General features: G+C 40.5%; 1 protein-coding gene across 11 annotated transcripts in view; it reads left to right on the top strand.

Moving 5' to 3' along the window:
* The window catches only part of FMNL2 (formin like 2), a 315,785-nt gene that overhangs the window by 203,582 nt on the left and 92,285 nt on the right, over positions 1-19,918 (top strand). For all 11 annotated transcript variants that reach the window (XR_007718334.1, XM_050752042.1, XM_050752046.1 and 8 more), the window contains exons 3-4: positions 4,503-4,583; positions 10,789-10,865. Coding sequence is in view for 10 of the 11 variants with exons in the window: in XM_050752042.1 (XP_050607999.1) it covers positions 4,503-4,583; positions 10,789-10,865 (158 nt within the window). In the remaining variant the exon portion in view is untranslated. The remainder of the gene's footprint in view (positions 1-4,502; positions 4,584-10,788; positions 10,866-19,918) is intronic.

Below are 19,918 nucleotides of genomic sequence, written 5' to 3'. Positions count from 1 at the left end.
GGAGGTAATATCTACTTGCCAGATATAGAAGCTTGAGTGAGCTAAGGGATCTAAAGAATATGATAAACTGTAAAGCGTCATTGAAAGATAAGTTAAAAATTGGAGAAACAAAAAGTACTGCCCCACATGAAAAGGTAATTGTAGTTGAAATATCTCACTAAAAAATATTTGAAGAATATATTTGAAGAATCATCTATTGCATGTAGTTGCTAAAGGCAAGGAGTTGTGAATTGTGTTACTTCCAAATTAACCAGAGAAGAGGAAGATGAGGATTAAAATTCATTATCTGGAATATTTTGTGTGAGTTTTTTTGTTTGTTTTTTTGAGATGGAGACTCACTCTGTCGCCCAGGCTAGAGCGCAGTGGCACGATCTCAGCTCACTGCAACCTCTGCCTACCAGGTTCAAGCAATTCTCCTGTCTCAGCCTCTAAAGTAGCTGGGATTACAGGCACACACCACCACGCCCGACTAATTTTTGTATTTTTAGTAGAGGTGGAGTTTCACCACGTTGGCCAGGCTGGTCTCAAACTCCTGACCTCAGGTGATCCACCTGCTTCAGCCTCCCAAAGTGTTGGGATTACAGGTGTGAGCCACCGCACCCGACTGTATTTTTATAAGTTCTTAAATAAAACTCATATAAAACTTTCGTGAGAACCACGAAAGAAGGAGAGAGGGAGAAGAGAAAAGAAAACTCAGCCTACATCCAGGGATTCAAATAAAACTGTTACAGAGGAAGAATACAAAGCCCCAATTGTTTCTGTAAAACTTGGGGTTGCCTGTCTAATATCTAAAGGAACCACTGTTTGAGTTATAAATTCAGCACCTGATTTGCCAAACCTTTTCTCTCTGTCTTCAACGTGGCCAATTTGAACAACGGAAACATTGGGAAAATACGTAAGAGAATTTCAGCACCTTGCCAAACACATTTATTTTGAAGCACTTCAGATGGATTATAGGCATCCTATTTATGTGAATTAATATATTTTGCCCTCTAAATATTAGAATTTTAGATATTGTATTAAAAGTTGAAACGGCTTTGGTTGGCAGTTTTCCGTTACCCACACTTTAAAAACTGCTTCATATCCCATGTTATTTTCAGGACCTAGTTACCTGCTTGCTCAACATCAGTGATGTAAGTACCTTTATTAAGTCACCAACTTGAGTTGCACTGTGTAGAAATGTTATTCTTAGGAACAAGAATATTCTTTAGTCATGATGAACTATCAACATGAATTGAAAAGGCACCTGAGAAGTCGTGGTGATCTTGCTCCTTTCGATCTTGCTCCATTCACTTTGATCCTCTTGCAAAAACCATTCAAAATTGGCAGCTTCCATGATTCTATCTTGTAGAGGGTGAGTGGAATCAAGAGTGAACTTCAGAACCTTCTTTTTCTGTCCCCCTTCTCTCCATTTGGCACAAGCTTTTTCATGGGTTCCATGGCAGCAGCGGAGGTAGAAAGAAGAGATGGGCAGACGTGCCAAGGCAAATGGCGGCACCCAAGTTTTCTTAGAAGTGGATGCAGTGTGGACCAACTGTGTTTTAAAGCATGAGGCTTCCTTATTTTCTCTTTCTTGGAAATATGTCAGTAAGCTGCTCAAACAAATGAAAAATATGTGGAATACAGCAACAAATACTAAATAAGCATATGTTAAAAAGTGTGAGTTTATTACATGTAGACCTTGTTCATAATTCAAAGTCCTAAAGAAATATAGTCCAGTCAACAGGACCAGCAAATGTGTGTATTTGAGTAAGCCTCTGAGTCGCCACAGTCCCAAGTAGGAAATGAAGAAAAGCTGCCTTTACTGACCGTCAAAGATAGGGCTCACTAAATGAGTGAATGCTAATGTGTTACATGTGCTACTCCACCAAATTTTATTATTGTAAAAATAAAATTGAGCCCAGGAGTTCGATACCAGCCTGGGCAACATGGTGAGACCTTGTCTTTAGAAAATTAGCCGGGCGTGGTGGCCTGCACCTATAGATCCAACTTCTTAGGAGGCGGAAGTGGGAGGATTGCTTGAACCTGGGAAGTCAAGGCTGCAGTGAACTGTGATTGTGCCACTGCATTCCAGCCTGGGTGACAGAGTGAGGCTCTGTCTCAAATAATTTTTTTGAATAATTGGAATTATATTATTTAAAAAGGTGATATTTATTTATATTCTGATATCTGTCTGGCATCAGCTGTTGTCATACATGAGTTTGGAAATAACGACTGGCTTCTAGATAGCTCATCAGTTCATTTTTCTGAGTTTTTGTGATTATTTTAGCCCTCAGCTGGACTACTGCTAAATCCCCATGGCAATAGGATCCCCTCTGATTGCTTGGTGAAGTGATGGTGATTTAAAAAAAGGAATTTATACACAGACACAGTGATGGCTCTCGAGATGTTGAATAGTTGTGAATTACTTAGGAATTGCTCTCAAGATAGAACATTTGGAGGAATAATTAGAAAAAGTATGCTGCTCTTTTTTTTTAAAAGCAACTTTATTGAGATACAGTTCATATACTACAAAATTCTTCCTGATTAGTTTTAAATAATGAGAAAATATTAATATGTATTCCACTACAAACCATTTCCCCCTATTTTCAAGGATAAATAACAAATACAGATTTTAAACAATAAGATTATCTTTTCAGTATTATTACAGTGGCCTTTAGCATTTTAAAATCTACAAGCAAGCAAGGCTTCAGTGGACCATGCAGAATGTTCTGGTTCCCTGTGTTGGAGAAATACAAGTTTCTATGGGATAAACAAATGCACATGCTGGCCAATCGTCAGAGTGAAATACCAAAAAATTCCATTGTGGAGTAAGCAATAATCAGATTATAAAGAATTAAAGTAAGAAAACACTCTTTGGGTTGTAGGTAGAAAAGAACATGATAAAGATTATCCTCATATCTTTTTTTCTTTTCTTTTCTTTTCTTTTTTTTTTTAAGACAGGGTCTTGCTCTGTTACCCAGGCTGGAGTGCAGTGGCATACCAGGGCTTACTGCAGCCTTGACCTCCTGGGCTCAGGTGATTCTCCCACCTCAGCCTCCTGGATAGCTGGGACTACAGGCATGGGCCACCATACCCAGCTAATTTTTTGTGTTTTTTGTAGAGAGGGGGTTTCACGATGTTACCCAGGCTTGTCCTCATTTCTTGGTGAATCTGTTTTTTCCTTTAGAGCTGATTCAAACTTTTTTTGTGAGAAATACAGCATCTATATAGAAAAGGTAGTTAAGCCCAAGAACCAGCATCATAATTAGTATAAAGCCAGCACCTTTGTAACTGCTACTCAGATCAAGAAATAGAACTGCTGGCCTCTTAGGAATATGCCATATTTCCCCTTTTGATTACGACTTTCCCTACTTCAGTCTTCCAACCATGACTTTCAGGCAGATTATCTCCAAGTATACATATATACACACAATATAAAACCATATATCTATATGTATAGTGTTACCACTTGAGTATGTATCTGTAACCATTAAAGTTTAATGTTGCCTATTTTATAAGTGTGAAGAAATGAAATCACGTGTTCTTCTTGGCTCAGCATCAGGTTTGTGAGATCCATTCGTAGGAGCATGCAGTACATGGCTTGTTTTCATTGTAATCTGGTATACCATTGTATGAACGTAAATGTAAGTACTTGTTCATTTGATGGTTTGTGGACATGTGGCTTCTACCCAGGTTTTTACTGTTGCCTGCTCTGCTTTGGACATTAGGGTCTATAAAACCTGATACACATGGTGTGAATTTTTCAAAGTATGGTTCCTCTTTTGGCAGTATTAGCATAAAACATGTTAGAAATGTTGATTCTTGGGCCCCACCTCTGACCTACATTCAGATATCATCCTGGATGGTATATTATGTATGTTTATGCTTATTCTAGTGACTGCCTTTGCTCAGGATACTTTTGGATCTTCCGGGTTGGAATCCATTCATGATGGCACACACGTGTATCCACGCAAACACACACTCCCCCATTCCAGTTATTTAGCAGTTGACTCATTGCTCATATTTAAAAAAAAATAGCTTTATCAGTTTGGGTCAAATGTTTTGTTATTTTCAAAGATAAAATAAATATCCAAAAGAGAAAGATTTGCCAGCATTGAAGATATTCAAGAAAATATGCAAAAGATTGAAGACCTGCTGAAGGAGGACCTGAAACAGGTTGGGCAAAGCACTGTTCCTAGAACGGAAGCTGCAGGGCCCTGTGGAGAAAGCAGTACTGACTCTGGAGTTGAGCAGATGTGGGTTCAAACCCACATGTACCTGTGACCAGCAGTGTCATCAAAGAGAGTTCTGCCTTTCTCTGAGCTTCAGTTTTCCTCCTATGCAAAGAGGGGATCACATCTACTACCAAGATGCAAAACAATTCGTACATAGTGACTGCTCACAGGGCCACATTTATACTGTGGATGCATTTTGGTCATATTTTGGTAACAGAATCTGATGTGGCTGACTGTGTCATGGCTTCATACCTTTCATACTTTTGACTTTTGTGCTTTCTGCAGGAACGATTCCAGGTGAAGAATCCTCCCCATACATACATTCAAAAGCTCAAAGGCTATCTGGATCCAGCTGTAACCAGGAAGGTAAGATGGATTTGTTTACACTCCTCGTTGTTGCTTCTTTATTAGTGAGCAGAATCCTCCTGCATTGGAAGAGACCTTCCTTCCTCTGCATTAGAGTCTCTGCCAGAGCCTCCACAAAAAACAACCTTGGGAGACCAACAACGTAAGAAGACAAAGGAAAACAAACACCCTTCTCACTTGAAGATGTGTATAAAAGTTCTTTCCTGACATGAGAGTCACATACCTCTGATGGTTATTGAGTCACTGTTATTTCCAATTACACAGGGCAGTGAGTGCAGTCCAGAGGTGTTTAGGCTCCTACAAGGGCGGGCTTGGCAAAGGGAATACTTGCCTTTCAGTTTTTTATGCCTTGGTGCATTTCCAGAGACCTTGAAAAAATCACTGGGCCTTTGTCATCCCAGCTGTGCACTCACATCCTGTGTTGATGCTTTTAGCAGCTCCCCTCCTACCCACCCCAACCCCTGCCCCTGGCCTGAGAAGGTAAGGAGAGAATAGTTGATTCCATTCTCAACAGACTCTCTCCTTTTACAAACAAGGCCTGCTTTGTGCAGCCACACAATTGGTTTAAACTGATGCCTTGTGGTAAAGCATGTAGCCTGGCACGGCCCTGTGGGCCTGAATCAGTCCTGGGATGTCTCAGGGCAGAGCTGTCCTTGCTCAAGATGGGTGGAGGGGTGCTTTACCAGATAGCGCTTGTTTTTCTGTTGACCTTCTACAACTCCTGCTTTCAATGCTCCAGCGAAAATGTCTCAGGCTGATTCTCTCTGTGTTTCAATGTGAGATTTATGAGAAAAGAACGGTATACTTTACCTAGTTAGCCACTATTTCCAGGACTCTTGAGGCTTGTATTAAAAAAAATTTTTTTTCTCTATCTTCTACTCTAACTCTTCCTCCCCTCACCCCCCACCCCCACCCCAATAAAAAAAAGTCCAGCAAAGGAGAACAGCTGTTATTTCCTTTTGGAAGTTTCCTGGGCCTTTCTCTTACGGTTAATATGTAGACAAGGGGAAATAAAATCTAGTAGTGATGATGACAGTGGAGTGCAGAACTTCATTGCTGGCTGTATGTCATATGTGATTTGAATGTGACACAACCTTGAATCCAGGAACATACCTGTCAAAGTATCATTGATACTTCTTCCCTCTTAAATGTGGCACACACGTTTCTTTCCAAAAGATCTGTTGTCAGGTCCTACAAATGAAACCGTTGCTCAGTTCTTGTTAATTTTTCTCATTCTTCCCTTTCCCTAAGAACGTGGCAGTCTTAATGTCATCAGTTTAAAGAGGTCTGTAAAGGAAGATACACCCTGGCCGGGCATGGTAGCTCACGCCTATAATCCCAGCACTTTGGGAGGCCGAGGCGGATGGATCACCTGAGGTCAGGAGTTCAAGACCAGCCTGACCAACATAGTGAAACCCCATCTCTACTAAAACTACAAAAATGAGCCGGGCATGGTGGTAGGTACCTGTAATCCCAGCTACTCAGGAGGCTGAGGCAGGAGAATCCCTTGAACCTGGGAGGCGGAGTTTGCAGTGAGTCGAGATTGTGCATTGTACTCCAGCCTGGGCAAAAAGAACAAAAAACTGCGTCTCAAAAAGAAAAATAAATAAATAAAGAGACAGCCATATACACAAAACACATTCCCAGACGGGTGTTTTTCTGCACTATTTCTTTGCAAAAGGACAGCAAGATCCTATTTTAGAATTGATTTCTAAACGTTTTCTGAAATCCCCAAACTTGTAACCTTCAGGCTAGATGGCTCAGACCTCAGCATTGAGCCCTAATGCTTACCCTGAGCTGAGTGTGGCGGAGATGCTGATGTTTATACAGCAGACTGAGACCTGAGACCTTTCCTCATGTAGAATTCATCCTATCTCCAAAAGATTCCTTCCACATTTTTCCAGTTCTGAATAGAAGGGAAAACATACGCACACTCCTAGAGAGTGCTGCTTAGGCCCCCATTTCCATACCCCACATGGAGGAAGATGCTTAGAAGGAAGAGGTGGGCTTCCTCCTGGCACAGTTCCAGTTTTCCTTTCGATCAGCTGTTTCTGGGTTTAGGCAAAGAGAACAAAGTGAAGCAAAGCAACAAATAAGCTTCCCAGAAAATGTTTTGCTTCCTCATAAATAATAAACTGGAGCAGGACAAAAGATGTCTGTTTGGACCTTCATTCCCGACATTTCTGCCCTGGCCCATGTGCGTTCACCTGAATGGCCATGTTTGGTCTGTGCCTCATTTTTCAAAATCAGTCATTCAGCTCAGAAAAAATGAAATGGATGGTGGATTAACCACCCCTGCTTTAATTCTGTCAGGAGCTGGCAGGAGGAAATGATCTGTTCCATACAACATAATTGTAATGCTTAAAGCCTGGAAAAAAAAAGGAGATTTGTTGAAATAAGACATGGCTTGCAGTTAAAATGAGCTTAAAATTCTCAGCTGTATTATGGTGGGGGAGAAAAAGATTTCAAATCGAGGCTTTAAATTTCAGCCAGACAGTCTAGGCTGGGCAGTTTTCCTTTAACTGTGTCTGGAGTCCTCGAATACTTGATTCGTTAATCTTTTGTGCAAATTGAGTAGAAGATACTTAATTTGGTTTTTAAAAAAATTTTTTAAAAACATTTTCTATTTAGATTATCTTCTAAATAATTTTAAATGAAACCTCTAGGGCAGGAAAGGAAGAGCCTAAATTAGATATCTCTATGAACAGAACTCTCCAAACCAGCCTCCTTATTTAATACCAGGAAGTGATTAGTCTGTGTTTAAAGGAGTCTGGTCCCTTGCTGGCGCTGCAGTTGTGAGATGAAACCTATTGTAGGGCTCAACCTGGGCTCAGCTGCCTCTGTGGGCTCATCCCAGGCCTCCTTTGATGGGGAGGGAAGGGAGAATAGCACAGACCGCTCACAGATCCTCTCTGGCTCCCCAAGGGCACATAATTTCTCTTCAGTTTAAAGCATTCTGGGTACATTTTAGAAGTGCAAAGTGTTAGCACTCATTGTGTATATATTAGAGAAGTGGACTCCAAGACTTCTTGTGGCCCAGAATCTAACCGAAAATTGAGCCGTTCCTAAGATAATGTAATACAGGAGTAAAGTCAGTTTAGTTTACCTCTGTTATCAGGCAGTTGCAGAAGGGTAGTGCCTAGGTAGCATAGTCAGTGCCCAAAAATGCTAGCGCTGCTGCTGTTATTATTACCTCATCATGTTTTGATATAGTTACCTGGTTTCGATACATAGCTCTTAGCCCTTCAGCAGACCGTCTTTTATACTCCGCTATACCCTCAGTGCTACACTGGGTGCCCTTGTGCCTGATGGCATATGTAAGGGATGACCTTGCCCCGAGGAAGCAGAAGGCAGCATTGGGGCTGGGTGTTAGTTCCTTTGTATTGCTATAAAGAAATACTTAAGGCTGGGTAATTTATGAAGAAAACAGGTTTATTTTGGCCTGCAGTTCTTTAGGCTGTACAGGAAGTGTGGTGCTGGCATTTGCTTCTAGTGAGGGCCTCAGGGGGTTTACAATTATGGCGGAAGGCTAAGGGGGAGCAGGCGTGTCACATGGTGAACAACAGGGAGGAGGTACCAGCCTCTCTTAAACAACCAGATCTCGCAGGAACTCTTCAGAGTAAGAAACCACTTCTTATCTCGAGGACAGCACCAAGCAGTTCAAGCGCTATCAGCCCCCGTGACCCGAATACCTCCCACTAGGCCCACCTCCAACATTGGAGGTCCTATTTCAACGTGGGATTTGAAAGGGACAAATATCCAAAGCATATCAGGGGCCCAGCAGAAGCAAAGGCTGCAGGGAATGAGTCAGAAGTGCGCACAGCACAGAGCTTGGAAGGCTGAGTTATTTTCTGACAACCACCTGTGCAGGCAGCTCGAGACTTAGGACTCTGACGTGGGAGTGGCCACATTGGAGCAGCCAGCACATCTGGAAATGGTTGCCTTAGCTGTGTGACCAGAGACCCTAGAATTTTTTGTCTCCTTTCTCTTGCCTTCTCTATAGACATAGCAGACTGCCTGCTCCATCCTACTGACTCTCCTCTACTCCATTCCTAATTTTTAGCTCCAAGGAAGAGTTTAAAGAGCGAGAACACCTTTAGCCGCCCATCCTGCACTACTTGCCCCCATTCTTTTTTTTTGACATGGAGTCTTGCTCTGTCACCCAGGCTGGAGTGCAGTGGCACGATTTCAGCTCACTGCAACCTCCGCCTCCCAGGTGCAAGCAATTCTCGTGCCTCAGCTTCCCGAGTAGCTGGGATTACAGGCATGTGCTACCATGCCTGGCTAATTTTTGTACTTTTTTTTTTTTTTTTTTTTTTGAGATGGAGTCTTGCTCTGTTGCCCAGGCTGGACTACAGGCACCTGCCACCTCGCCCAGCTAGTTTTTTGTATTTTTTAGTAGAGACGGGGTTTCACCGTGTTAGCCAGGATGGTCTCGATCTCCTGACCTCGTGATCCGCCCATCTCGGCCTCCCAAAGTGCTGGGATTACAGGCTTGAGCCACGGTGCCCGGCCAATTTTTGTACTTTTAATAGTGATGGGATTTCTTCATGTTGGCCAAGCTGGTCTCGAACTCCTGACCGCAGGTGATCTACCCACCATGGCCTTCCAAAGTGCTGGGATTACAGGCGTGAGCCACTGAGCTTGGCCTTTACTCCCTTTTCAAGCCAAGTACTGTGCAGAGCCTCCTCATTGCTGGGAAGTGGTCTAGGAAGCTCTGGGGTTGGGTGCCCTCCAAACTCTCAAGTATGCCACCATTTCTTAGGCCTGTTTCAACAGAAGAGGGGAGTGCCTCTCTTTTTTCCATCACATTGGGGATATTTTTGTTTCCTATTTCTTACTATACTTGGATTCTGGAAACCTGACATGGTCTCTTTAGATTGTCTTGTGAATGGCATTTATGGAGGAACTGTGAGACTATCTTCTTCCTTGGGCGCCCTGCTTAGAAGCAGCTGGTGGGGAAGCCAGGGGCTTTCAGAAGAAGACGACAGGGTAACAGGAGCCTGCTGTGCTGAGCCGTGCTTCAGGCCTTCATGGGGCACCAAGTCCCAGGTGTGGGCGTAGCTCTTGCCACCCCACATTCTGGAATCCTCACTTCCATCCTCCTTCCTTTTCTTCTTGTCCTTGGAGCTGAAGGACTCTGTGTCCACTGCAGTTGTGGCAGCAGAGGAGAGAGGTCCTTTATATCCTCAGCCAGAATTCTCAAAGCTCTTTCCTGTAAACAGTGCAACATAAAGGTGGTTCAGGTTCGTAGCACAGATAGCCTGGAACTCTACTTAGGAGGCACTGACATCAAATTTTCTTCCTTCAAAGTGGCCTGGGACCGTCACTTTAAATAAATATTTCTGTAGGAAAATGTGTTCCAAAGGACTGATGTGCAATGTAGCCCATTGGTATCTTGGAAATGATTTAGGATCAGGAGGCTAGAGAGGTGTATATTAACACATTTACTATCACAGGTGGATTCAGTGATGAAAGAAGCCCCGAGGGAGTCCTGGAAGGGCAGGTGGGGAAGGTTCCTACCATTTCCTGATAAGAATGTTTCCCTATGCCTAAACTGTGAAAACAACACGGCTTATGCTGAATGCCTCTTTTCCTTCTGGGAGTCTGAATTTTTGTTCTGTACTAGACAGAGAGTTGCCTGTTAAACCAGCTCCCAATAAGAACCTGGCCACTGAGTCTCTAATGAGCTTTATGCGTGTTGTCATTTGTGTCTCCTCGGGGAGAGGACTCCTGGAAGATTGCACCTGGTTTCCTGCACGTTTTATTCCATGAACCTTTTCTCTTTGCTGATTTTGCTTTGTATTCTTTTGCTGTAATATGTCATAGCCATGGGTATGACTGTATGCCGCCGAGTCCTTTGAGTCCTACTAATGAATCATTGAAACTGGAGGTAGTCCTGGGGTCCCTGACCCATAGGAATACTGGTGAATATTGTTGTGTGTGGGGGGTAGGAAAATAAAATCTACTTGCTGAAAGGCATATTTTTATGTGTCTTTTTCTAAAACAAGGACTTTTTCTAGTCCTTTCTCAGTAGCTAATTTTCATAGTGAGGAAAATGTGTGTGCTCTGCGACAAAAAAAGGGAGGGAAGCCCATTTTAGAAGTGAAGATATTTTTCATATTGTGTTAAATTTATTATAACTGAGCTTCAGTTATAGCAGTTGCTAAAATACTTTGTGTGAATATGTGTTGTTAAATTATAGAAATTCAGACGGCGTGTTCAAGAATCTACACAAGTGCTAAGAGAACTGGAAATTTCTTTAAGAACCAACCACATTGGGTAAGTATACCCCTTTAACATCTTAGCTCTAAAGCTTTTGGACACTTTACAAAGTAACTGAATCATATCCAAAGAATTGAGCTTCCTTATGGTTCCTTATAAATTAAAAGACTGAGGTTTTAGTAGATGAAACCTTTGTTAGTACTCAAATTACTTACTGCCCAAGAATCAGCAGAAGCAAGACAGATAGTCCTTGATTTGGAATTCATAACAATTCTATATTTCTTTTGCGCGGGTGCAGTAAATATGGACACTTGGTTTCATGTTTGCATAACAATTCTCTGGCAAATCAGGAACTCCCAACGGTAGATGTAGACTGAGATCTTGGAAAATCTCTAAGCTTTTACTGTAGTTCTCCAAGTTGCTGAGTTGAAGCTACTTTATTTCCCTTTCGTTAATTCTCTAGAGTTTCTGGCCAGAAGGGGACGGAAGCTGGAATAATGTCACTTGACTCACGTCATTGCACTCAGACACATTCTCAGTCTCTTTTTCATACATCTCAAAACCTCAGGACCATGAAGTGTAAATCCACTCTGGGAAAATAAAGTTCAGGGAATCTCTGCACTAAGCATTCTGAGTTTCTTTCAGGCAACAACATGGTTGCTTTGCCTCAGGCAAGTACAGCGGTATTATATTCTCCCTTACCCCTGGGTGGCCTAATTGTACCATGTCTTCAAATAAGATGGCTTCTCTCTGAGGCAGAATGATATCAGGTATCCTATTTTGTAACCCTCCTTCTGCCCAAAGCACCTGCGTAACATTTTGGGCAAGCTATTTAACCCCTTTGGTTTTGATTCTTTGAGATTTACAATGAGAGGACTATCGACTTTTAGATCTTTTAGAATTTTCCCATGACATTCTTTGCAAGTCTATTGGAAATGAATTTTGATGTATATATATTGAGCTTTAGTTTTACAGAGTATCCTGTAACATACAGTAAGTCCTCTCTCATTGATAGGTTCTTCTTGGAAACCATGAGTTTAAGTGAAATGATGTTATAAAACCTTTTCCCCCCTCATCAATGTCATAATGAAATAATGTTATTTGAGGTTAAGTAAGGACTTGATATGGATTTATTATGTAGATAAAACTTTATTTCAGACTGCTGTAAGCCATTCAAATGGTTAATTAGCATAGTTATTTCAAAATAAACTTTTAGAAATTGTAGAAATGCTATTTTGATTGATAGGTGATGGAACTTGGGTAAGAATGTGCATTTCTTAAATGATAACCAGCAGGTTTGTCACCTTGAGAATGAAATATTCAGAAAATGAATTAATTCTAGACTTTGTCCCTGAAAATGAGCTATAGAACAAAGAATCATAGAGTCATGATTTTTGAACTGGAAGATAAATTAAGAATTGCCTGATGCCTCATTTTACAGATTAAAAGAATTAAAGACCAGAGAAGGTGAGTGAATTGCACAGTCTATAGCTGTAGAGCCAGGTGCTTTGGCTTAAGTTGCTCTGTTGCTTTTCCTGTATGACTTATGCTGGCAGCCGTTTCCCTGAAAGAAAATAAGATTGTCAGGGATCTGGGATCAAAGCAATGAGGCTTGTCTGCTGGAGATGAAGATGGTGGTAGTTTAATACTTTTGGGCATTTAAACTAAGGACATTTAAATACTTTCCAGTATTTATGGATCAGGAACTAGATTCGATTTTGTTTGGTCCAACCCTAGGCCTTTGGCCCTTTTAACTGAAAATGGTGGAATGAACTGCAACCAGGATTTCTACAAATTGTCAAAAAGCATTTCTTAGGCTGGGTGCAGTGGTTCACATCTGTAATCCTAGCACTTTGGGAGGCTGAGGTGAGTGGATCACCTGAGGTCAGGAGATTGACACCATCCTGGCCAACATGGTGAAACCCATCTCTACTGAAAATACAAAAAATTAGCCAGGCATGGTGGCGCATGCCTATACTCCCAGCTACTTGGGAGGCGGAGGCAGGAGAATCACTTGAACCTGGGAGGTGAAGGTTGCAGTGAGCTGAGATCACTCCAGCCTTGGTGACAGAACAAGACTCCATCTCACCAAAAAAAAAAAAAAAAAAAAAAAAAAAAAAAAAAAAAAAAGCATTTCTTTAAGCATTGCTGAAGTAACGTGAAATTGACCATCAAATACAAAAGGAAGATGATCATTTCCAACACAAACTTGGCTGAATAGAAGAACCTTGGTTGGGTTGAAGCCAGTGCAGTCTGCAAGCAATTGGAGTGGTTTGTTGTTGAGGATACTATAGACATGTTGAAAGATTCTTACATTTCTTTCATCTTTACCGGGTGAAGTTTTCCCTCGCCCACTGCCTATGTGAGGTACTCTGAAAGCCTTGGCTTTAGCAGCAGAAAAATTGATGGAGATGTATTGTCTGATTGTATGCAAGCAATCACTAGCATAAACTTACATGAAGTAAAACCACACAACCAGAGTTTGACCATCTTGCCTGTCCTGAAAACCTAAACCTGAACTCACTCTTTCTTATGTAAACTAACTGGCTTGATCTCACTTGATAGGGATATCTTCTGAAAAATTACTCAATAATGACTAAAACAATCAGTTGCTAAAATGAAGAATTCTTGAAATGCAAGATGCTATATGAGGAAGCCAGATATTTTATTGCACTGTTTAACATACTGTAATAGATAGATAATTCAGGGCTGAGTGTGGTGGCTCACGCCTGGATTCTCAGCACTTCAGGAGGCCGAGGCAGAGGATTACTTGAGCCCGAGAGTTTGAGACCAGGGTAACATAGTGAGACCTCGTGTCTAAAAAAAAAATAAAATATTAGCCAGTCACAATGGCACGTACCTGCAGTGCCTGAGACGCTGAGGCAGAAGGATCAATTGAGCCTGTGGGTTCGAGGCGGTAGTGAGCAGCCATTGCACTCTCTGAGTAACAAAGTGAGACCCTGTCTCAAAAAATAAAAATAATAAAATCAGTGCCCATTTGCTCAAATTTGTGCTATGCCCCTTTCTAGTTATTTGACCTTAGATAAGTTACATAAGTTTTCGTACTTACTATGTGACCCAAGTTAAATTCTCATTGATAAAATGATATGATAAGACTTACATCATAGGAATGTTGTAAGGATTAGATGATATAACTTATAAAGACCTAATAAAGGGTCTGAAACTTAATAGTTACTCAATATATGATAGTTGTTTGTTATGCTTGTTGCAAATAATATCTGTAGTATTCAACAGTATTATATATCTCTAAGGGATTCCCTAAGGCAGAGAGTGTTATCATCTTTATCTAAAATAATCCTGACACCCAGGAGATTATGATTCCCAGAAATTAAAAAGGAAGGATTACATTTACAATCTACTTGTCCTAAAAAAAATTGTTCTGGGCACATGCTTGCTTTTCAAGGTTAAAGACTTGAGCTTTACCGAGATAACATTCTGAGCTGCAGCTTTGTCAAGCAAAGGGCTTGTTCTGAGTTTTGATATAAGCCTAAAACTCTATAAATGGAACAATCTTCTGAGAAAGAAAATTAATTTTCTTTGAGTCAAATTGAAATAAGAATTAGACTAGAAATAATCCCATTCACTTACTCTTAGGAACTATAATAATAGAGAAGAATTGGATTATGACTTATCTAAGCTTTTGAAATTACTTGAAATACCCTTGAAATGATCCACGTAGTGTTAGAACACACTGGCCATGCAGTGTGAGTAGGCAGATGCCATGGTGCGTAAGATGTCAGAGTGATAGGATTTAAGTTGTGGTGAGGGTGAAGTGGACAGATTTACCAGCTTTATTCTGTGGAACTGATGTGTACGCGGTCTCTCCTTGCAGGGAATTTATTGTAGTAAAGCTGCCTATAATGATAGAAAATTACTCTCCATCCTCAGTGGAAGGTCACAGAAGTTCTGAAAGATGCTCATTTCACTTTCTCATTGCGGTATAGAGAGAACAGGCATGAGATTGCAGAAGGAATGTGGCAAGTTCGCAAGGAGGGGAAGGAGGTTTGTAGAAAAGGGAAGACGGTGAGGAACTGCTTAGTTAATGTCGTCTTCTCTCCTGCCCGCCAGACTTCTTTATGAATCAGTGCTGGCTGAGCCAGGCCAAAAGAAGAAAGACAGGAGAGTGACAAAGGCTGCTTTTAACATGCATACAACATGTATGGTTGTGTGTGTATCAAGCTGCCTTATGATTAACTTATTCCTAGATGGTACTTTTTTAGAAACCATCAAGGTTATAATCATTTTGTTATTTATTAAGCACTGTGTTAGGTGCTTTACATTTGTTATTCTGTGTATTTCCTACAAAAATCTTACTGACCATTACGCCTGAATCCCTGTTTTACAGATAAGAATACTGAGGGTCATCTATTAAGTACCTTGCTCAATTCCACACAAGTTAGAAGCACCGAGATTTGAGCCTAGATATAGTCACTTCTAAAATTTGTTACCTAAACCAGCAGTTCTCACATTTTATTTTGATTTTAGAATGCCTTTATACTTTTAAATTATTTTTGAACCCCTATAATCTTTTGTTTAGATGGGTCAAATCTATTAATGTTTACAATATTAGAAATTAAAACCGATATATTTTAAATGTCTTTAATAAAACATTTATTTAATAAAATTTAATTTAAATACATAAATATAAAATAAATGTTATATATTAATATAAATATTAACACATTATAAATGAACTTAAATGACATATTTTATGAAAAATATTCTTCAAATAAAAAATTGGTGACAAAGGCTACATTGGTTTAATTTTTGCAAATCTCTTTAAAAACTGGATAATAGTTGGCAGCTAGATTCTCTTATCTGAGTCAACATTCAGTTTGTTGTAATCTGTTTTGATTGATGTATATGAAGAAAGTTGGGCCTTATACGTATGCACACTTAGAGATGAGTTTTTTTAATGGTCTTTTCAGATAATTGTGGATATTATTTTTTTGGTAATACCCCCAAAATTGAACAACTGGTAACTGATTCTTACAGATAGCTATAATGTAGAGTCTGAAATCATATCAATGAACTTCTTGTGCTCTGTTATATTAAAATCCACTGGCCAGGCGCAGTGGCCTGCAGTCTCAGCAACTTTGGAAGGCCGAGGTGGGCAGGATGGCTTGAGCCTGGGAGTTTGAGTCTAGCCTTGGTAACATGGTGAACCCTTGTCTCTATAAAAAATACAAAAATTAACCAGGTGTGGTGACATGAGCCTGTAGTCCCAGCTACTCAGGAGGCTGAGGTAGGAGGATCACTTGAGCCCAGGAGGTTGAGGCTGCAGTAAGCCATGATTGTGCCACTGCACTTCAGCCTGGGCAACAGAGTAAGACCCTGTCTCAAAAAATCCTTTGTGCTGTCTTGCACTTTGATTGGGTCTTTTTATCCATACGTGAACTTGTGACATGATTTCTTAACATCATGCATTAGTCATTTGGAAGATCAGAATAACTCAGTGAAATCATGTTTCTCAAATGTTGAAGTATATCACTTTGCAATATTTTTTAAAAATCACATTTGTTAATAACCACTAGTCTGATTAGAATATATTTTAAGTATTGAGAAGCTGTCACACTGATGGTGGTGAACACAGGTTTTCCAGAATTCTAATTTTTGTTTGAAAGCTCAAAGTTGGTCATCAACAACAAATACTGTGTTGTCCCTGAAAGGACGGGCTCACTTCATATTTGAGTAAATGTCTGCCACATACCCCGAACTGAATCACCATAGTTTGTCAATCATTTTTACAAGTAAATTGACATTCCATGAAAAAATGGCTAGTTCAGCTCACAACTCAAACAGTTGCACAGGTGCTTTTCCTTGAGACAACCGTGCTACTTGGGCAGGTAGCAGCTTCCTGTTTTGTCACGCTGAAAATGAAAAAGATGTGTACTAAATGAGTAAGCTTTAATAAAATCAGTATTTTTTATTGCTTATCTAAGGGCATTATTAAGTGAAGCTGGCTTTTTCCCCCTCCTGAGTGCACGGAGTGACAAATACAATAAATAGGTGTCTTCTTTGGTTGCAGCAGTTTTATACAGTATTTCTTTGGCATTATACATGTCAGTGTCAACAGAGTGAAAACAACCAATGTCCTAATATTTTTATGAAAACAGTTTTACCTTCATAGACACCCTGAGAGGGTTTCAGGGACCCCTAGTGGTGTATGGGCTATACTTTGAGAATCAGTTTGCAACACTGCCTAACAGAGTAGATCTGACCAGTGTTGAATCAGCACAGTGCTGCTTTCTCTTGCTTTTCATGATTTTTCATCAACTTCAGTTCCCACTGTATGTCTGTAGGACGTTTCTCTAAAGGAGGCTGGCAAAGGGAATTAACTGCTTGTTCCTTTCTGTTGTGCAACTTTGGGCCACTTGGCTTGATCTTAGAAATTGAAAGCCAGGAACATCTCTTAAGACCTATATGAGGAGAAATAAGGTTCTAAGATTTGGGGAGACAGAACAAAGATTTGAAATCAAGCTGTGACCAGCCTACAGTAAAATAGTGACTGTTGGCATTGGCACTTAATCTCTTCCTTGCACCCAGTTTCTTCCAGAGCTATTTGTCATTGTCCCTGTCTTTTCCAGCTCCTAAGCATCTGATTTAGAATTTGCCTAAATTCAGATTTACAGCATATGGTAATTATATTGAATCCGTGAGGCACTCAGGAAGTTATGCATTCTGTCAGAGTCAGAAATAATTCAACTTTCCAAAACCTATAATTAACCAATTTGAAACTGTTTGCCTATTGGCAACATATTAAAAAGTGTGTGTAGCATGCAGAGGTGAAATGGAAATAATTTGCTATGGGAACCCTAAATATATGATATAGTCCTTGCATGATCATTTACATAAATCTGCAAAACGAGGCATCCATATTCTTTGAATGCCTTTAGATTCCAGATACTGCTTTGAAAGTTGCCCGTTTTTATCTTTACCTGTATTCTTTCCTTACTGTTTCATTTCTGTAGAAGTTCACTTTCAACTCTGATTGAAAGTGGCCGGTTCTCTCCAATACAGAAAGTTCCAAGTCAAGAAGGGGTAGGGACTGAGATAGTAGAAAAATGGGGGCTCTTTTTTTCTTATCCATATCCTTATTGCTGAAATGACTTTGCTAAGCTAGCCTGATATCATTTGATAAAGAGGGGAAAGTAGCCAGCCCTGAAAGACTGATCTCATTCTTTCCTAAGGCAGCCAGGGGTGTCAGGACTAGATCAAATCCCAGGAGGAGAATCTTGTAGCTTTGAAAAAAATGTAACTGTATGACATTAAATCAGGGGTAGAATATGTCACACTTTCGCTGCCCTTTTAGGAGGTAGGCAGCAGGCTGTAACCTTTTACTCAGAAAATTGTCTTCGAGGCCCTTTCGCTCAAAGTCAGGAAGTGGAGATGGGGGCCTGGATAAGGACACTGCAGTGAAGTAAGAGAAGCCATTAGTGTTCTTTATCCCTGCATTAAAACATATGCATATTAGCATGTTAAGTGAATTGTAGCTCTGGCTGTACTTGGCTATTTCCTACCTTAAAAAAATTGAGTTTTTCATCTGTAGGTCACTTGCCTCTTGTCCAGTTGGTGGCTGAACTTTCCAAGTGAGATGGAAGTGCCAGCCGGTGGTTGACACAAGGGCAGGCACTGAGTGCATTCTGGATGGTCTGCACTCTACAGAGGCTGCGTCTGGAAAATCAACCAGAAGAAATGACAGTGGTTGTTTCTCTTAGCTCCTAAATTTGTGTGTTCTTATGAGCCACTAAGAATATGTGAAACTGAGACTGCCCTGAAAAATCTGCCCCTACCCCCACCATGATTATTTTTCATATTAAAAAGACACCCACCACCAAGGGCCAGTTTAAATTGTACAATCAGAGCCCATAGACCAGACCAATGGAAAAGCCTAAGCAGGCTAAGGGGCTTGAATTTAAAGATTTTCTAATCATCAGATTTTGATAGTGAGTTCCAGACTTTACGTCTCCAGCCAGTCACAAAAAAGAAAAAATTCTTTTTACTATTTCTAAGCTTCTAATTACTAGTATTTAAACGTGATCAATGTCTCCTGAGACCTAGCACCATAGAAAGTAATTAAAATAAATAAAAAATAAGTATCTAGTAGATGCTGTGAGATTGTGTATGTGGCTCTTTTGAAATGAAACTCCAGCCTCCACCAGTAGCCAGCCCCGTTAGTTTTGTCTAGATCTCATAACAGAGCCACTTTGTGAGGCCCACCAGGTGGTATTTTCTTTGCCACTGTTGCTACTCCAGGTCTCTCTTAAATTAAATGCTGTACGTTTATAGGCAGCTATGCCAAGTGCACAGGTTTTGCAGTTGCCTCTCTGAGGCACTTGGGGGGAAAACACAAGGCAAGCTTTCTACTTTCCCACTTTGCTGCCTCCTGGAACTACCTGCAGACCTGGGCTGGGTTTGCATCATGGAGATGACAGGACTAGAAGAAAGAATGACCATGAGGATGAAACAAAGAACCCCTTCCCCCTGCCAAAAATGAAAACAAACAAACAAACAAAAAAACCAAATATCCTGATTCCATGGGATTGTTTTCTTCCTTTTAAGACAAAGACCTCAAGGGGTTGCTGATGCTTAAGGGATACTTAGTAGAATTGTCCTACTGTTATTTTAATAACTAACAAAACTGGCTTCCGTAGTCGCTATCATGTCCATAGCTGGTCAACCTCTTCAGCTTGGTGTTTCTGGAGGAAAGTAACCATTGTGGAATGCAGGTGGCAGATGTACCTTAAGTGGCATTTCAGCGATAGTAGTAGATCTTTTGACTTATTATTTGTTGGAGTTTGAAACTTAGTGAAGGCTTAATAAGGTACCATATGTTGTTTGAAGATGAATGCACTGGAGGAAATCTGTAAAAGGGGGTGGTGACATTTTACATCCACCTCCCTAAAGATTGTGTTTGAACCCCCTATCAGGATTATTATGAAGAACAAATAAGAATGTGTAAACATTTTCCATGAACTGTGGAGCACCATTCAAATGCAAGATGTTATTATTTAAAAAAGAATTTTTTTAAAAACCTGATATTTGTCATCTACCGGCCTTGATGATGGTATGTGGTGCCTGCAGCTTTT

Source organism: Macaca thibetana, chromosome 12, assembly GCF_024542745.1.
Source record: "Macaca thibetana thibetana isolate TM-01 chromosome 12, ASM2454274v1, whole genome shotgun sequence".
Classification (NCBI taxonomy): domain Eukaryota; kingdom Metazoa; phylum Chordata; class Mammalia; order Primates; family Cercopithecidae; genus Macaca; species Macaca thibetana.
The sequence above is the reverse complement of the archived record's forward strand: the minus strand, read 5'-3'. Positions and strand labels throughout refer to the sequence as shown.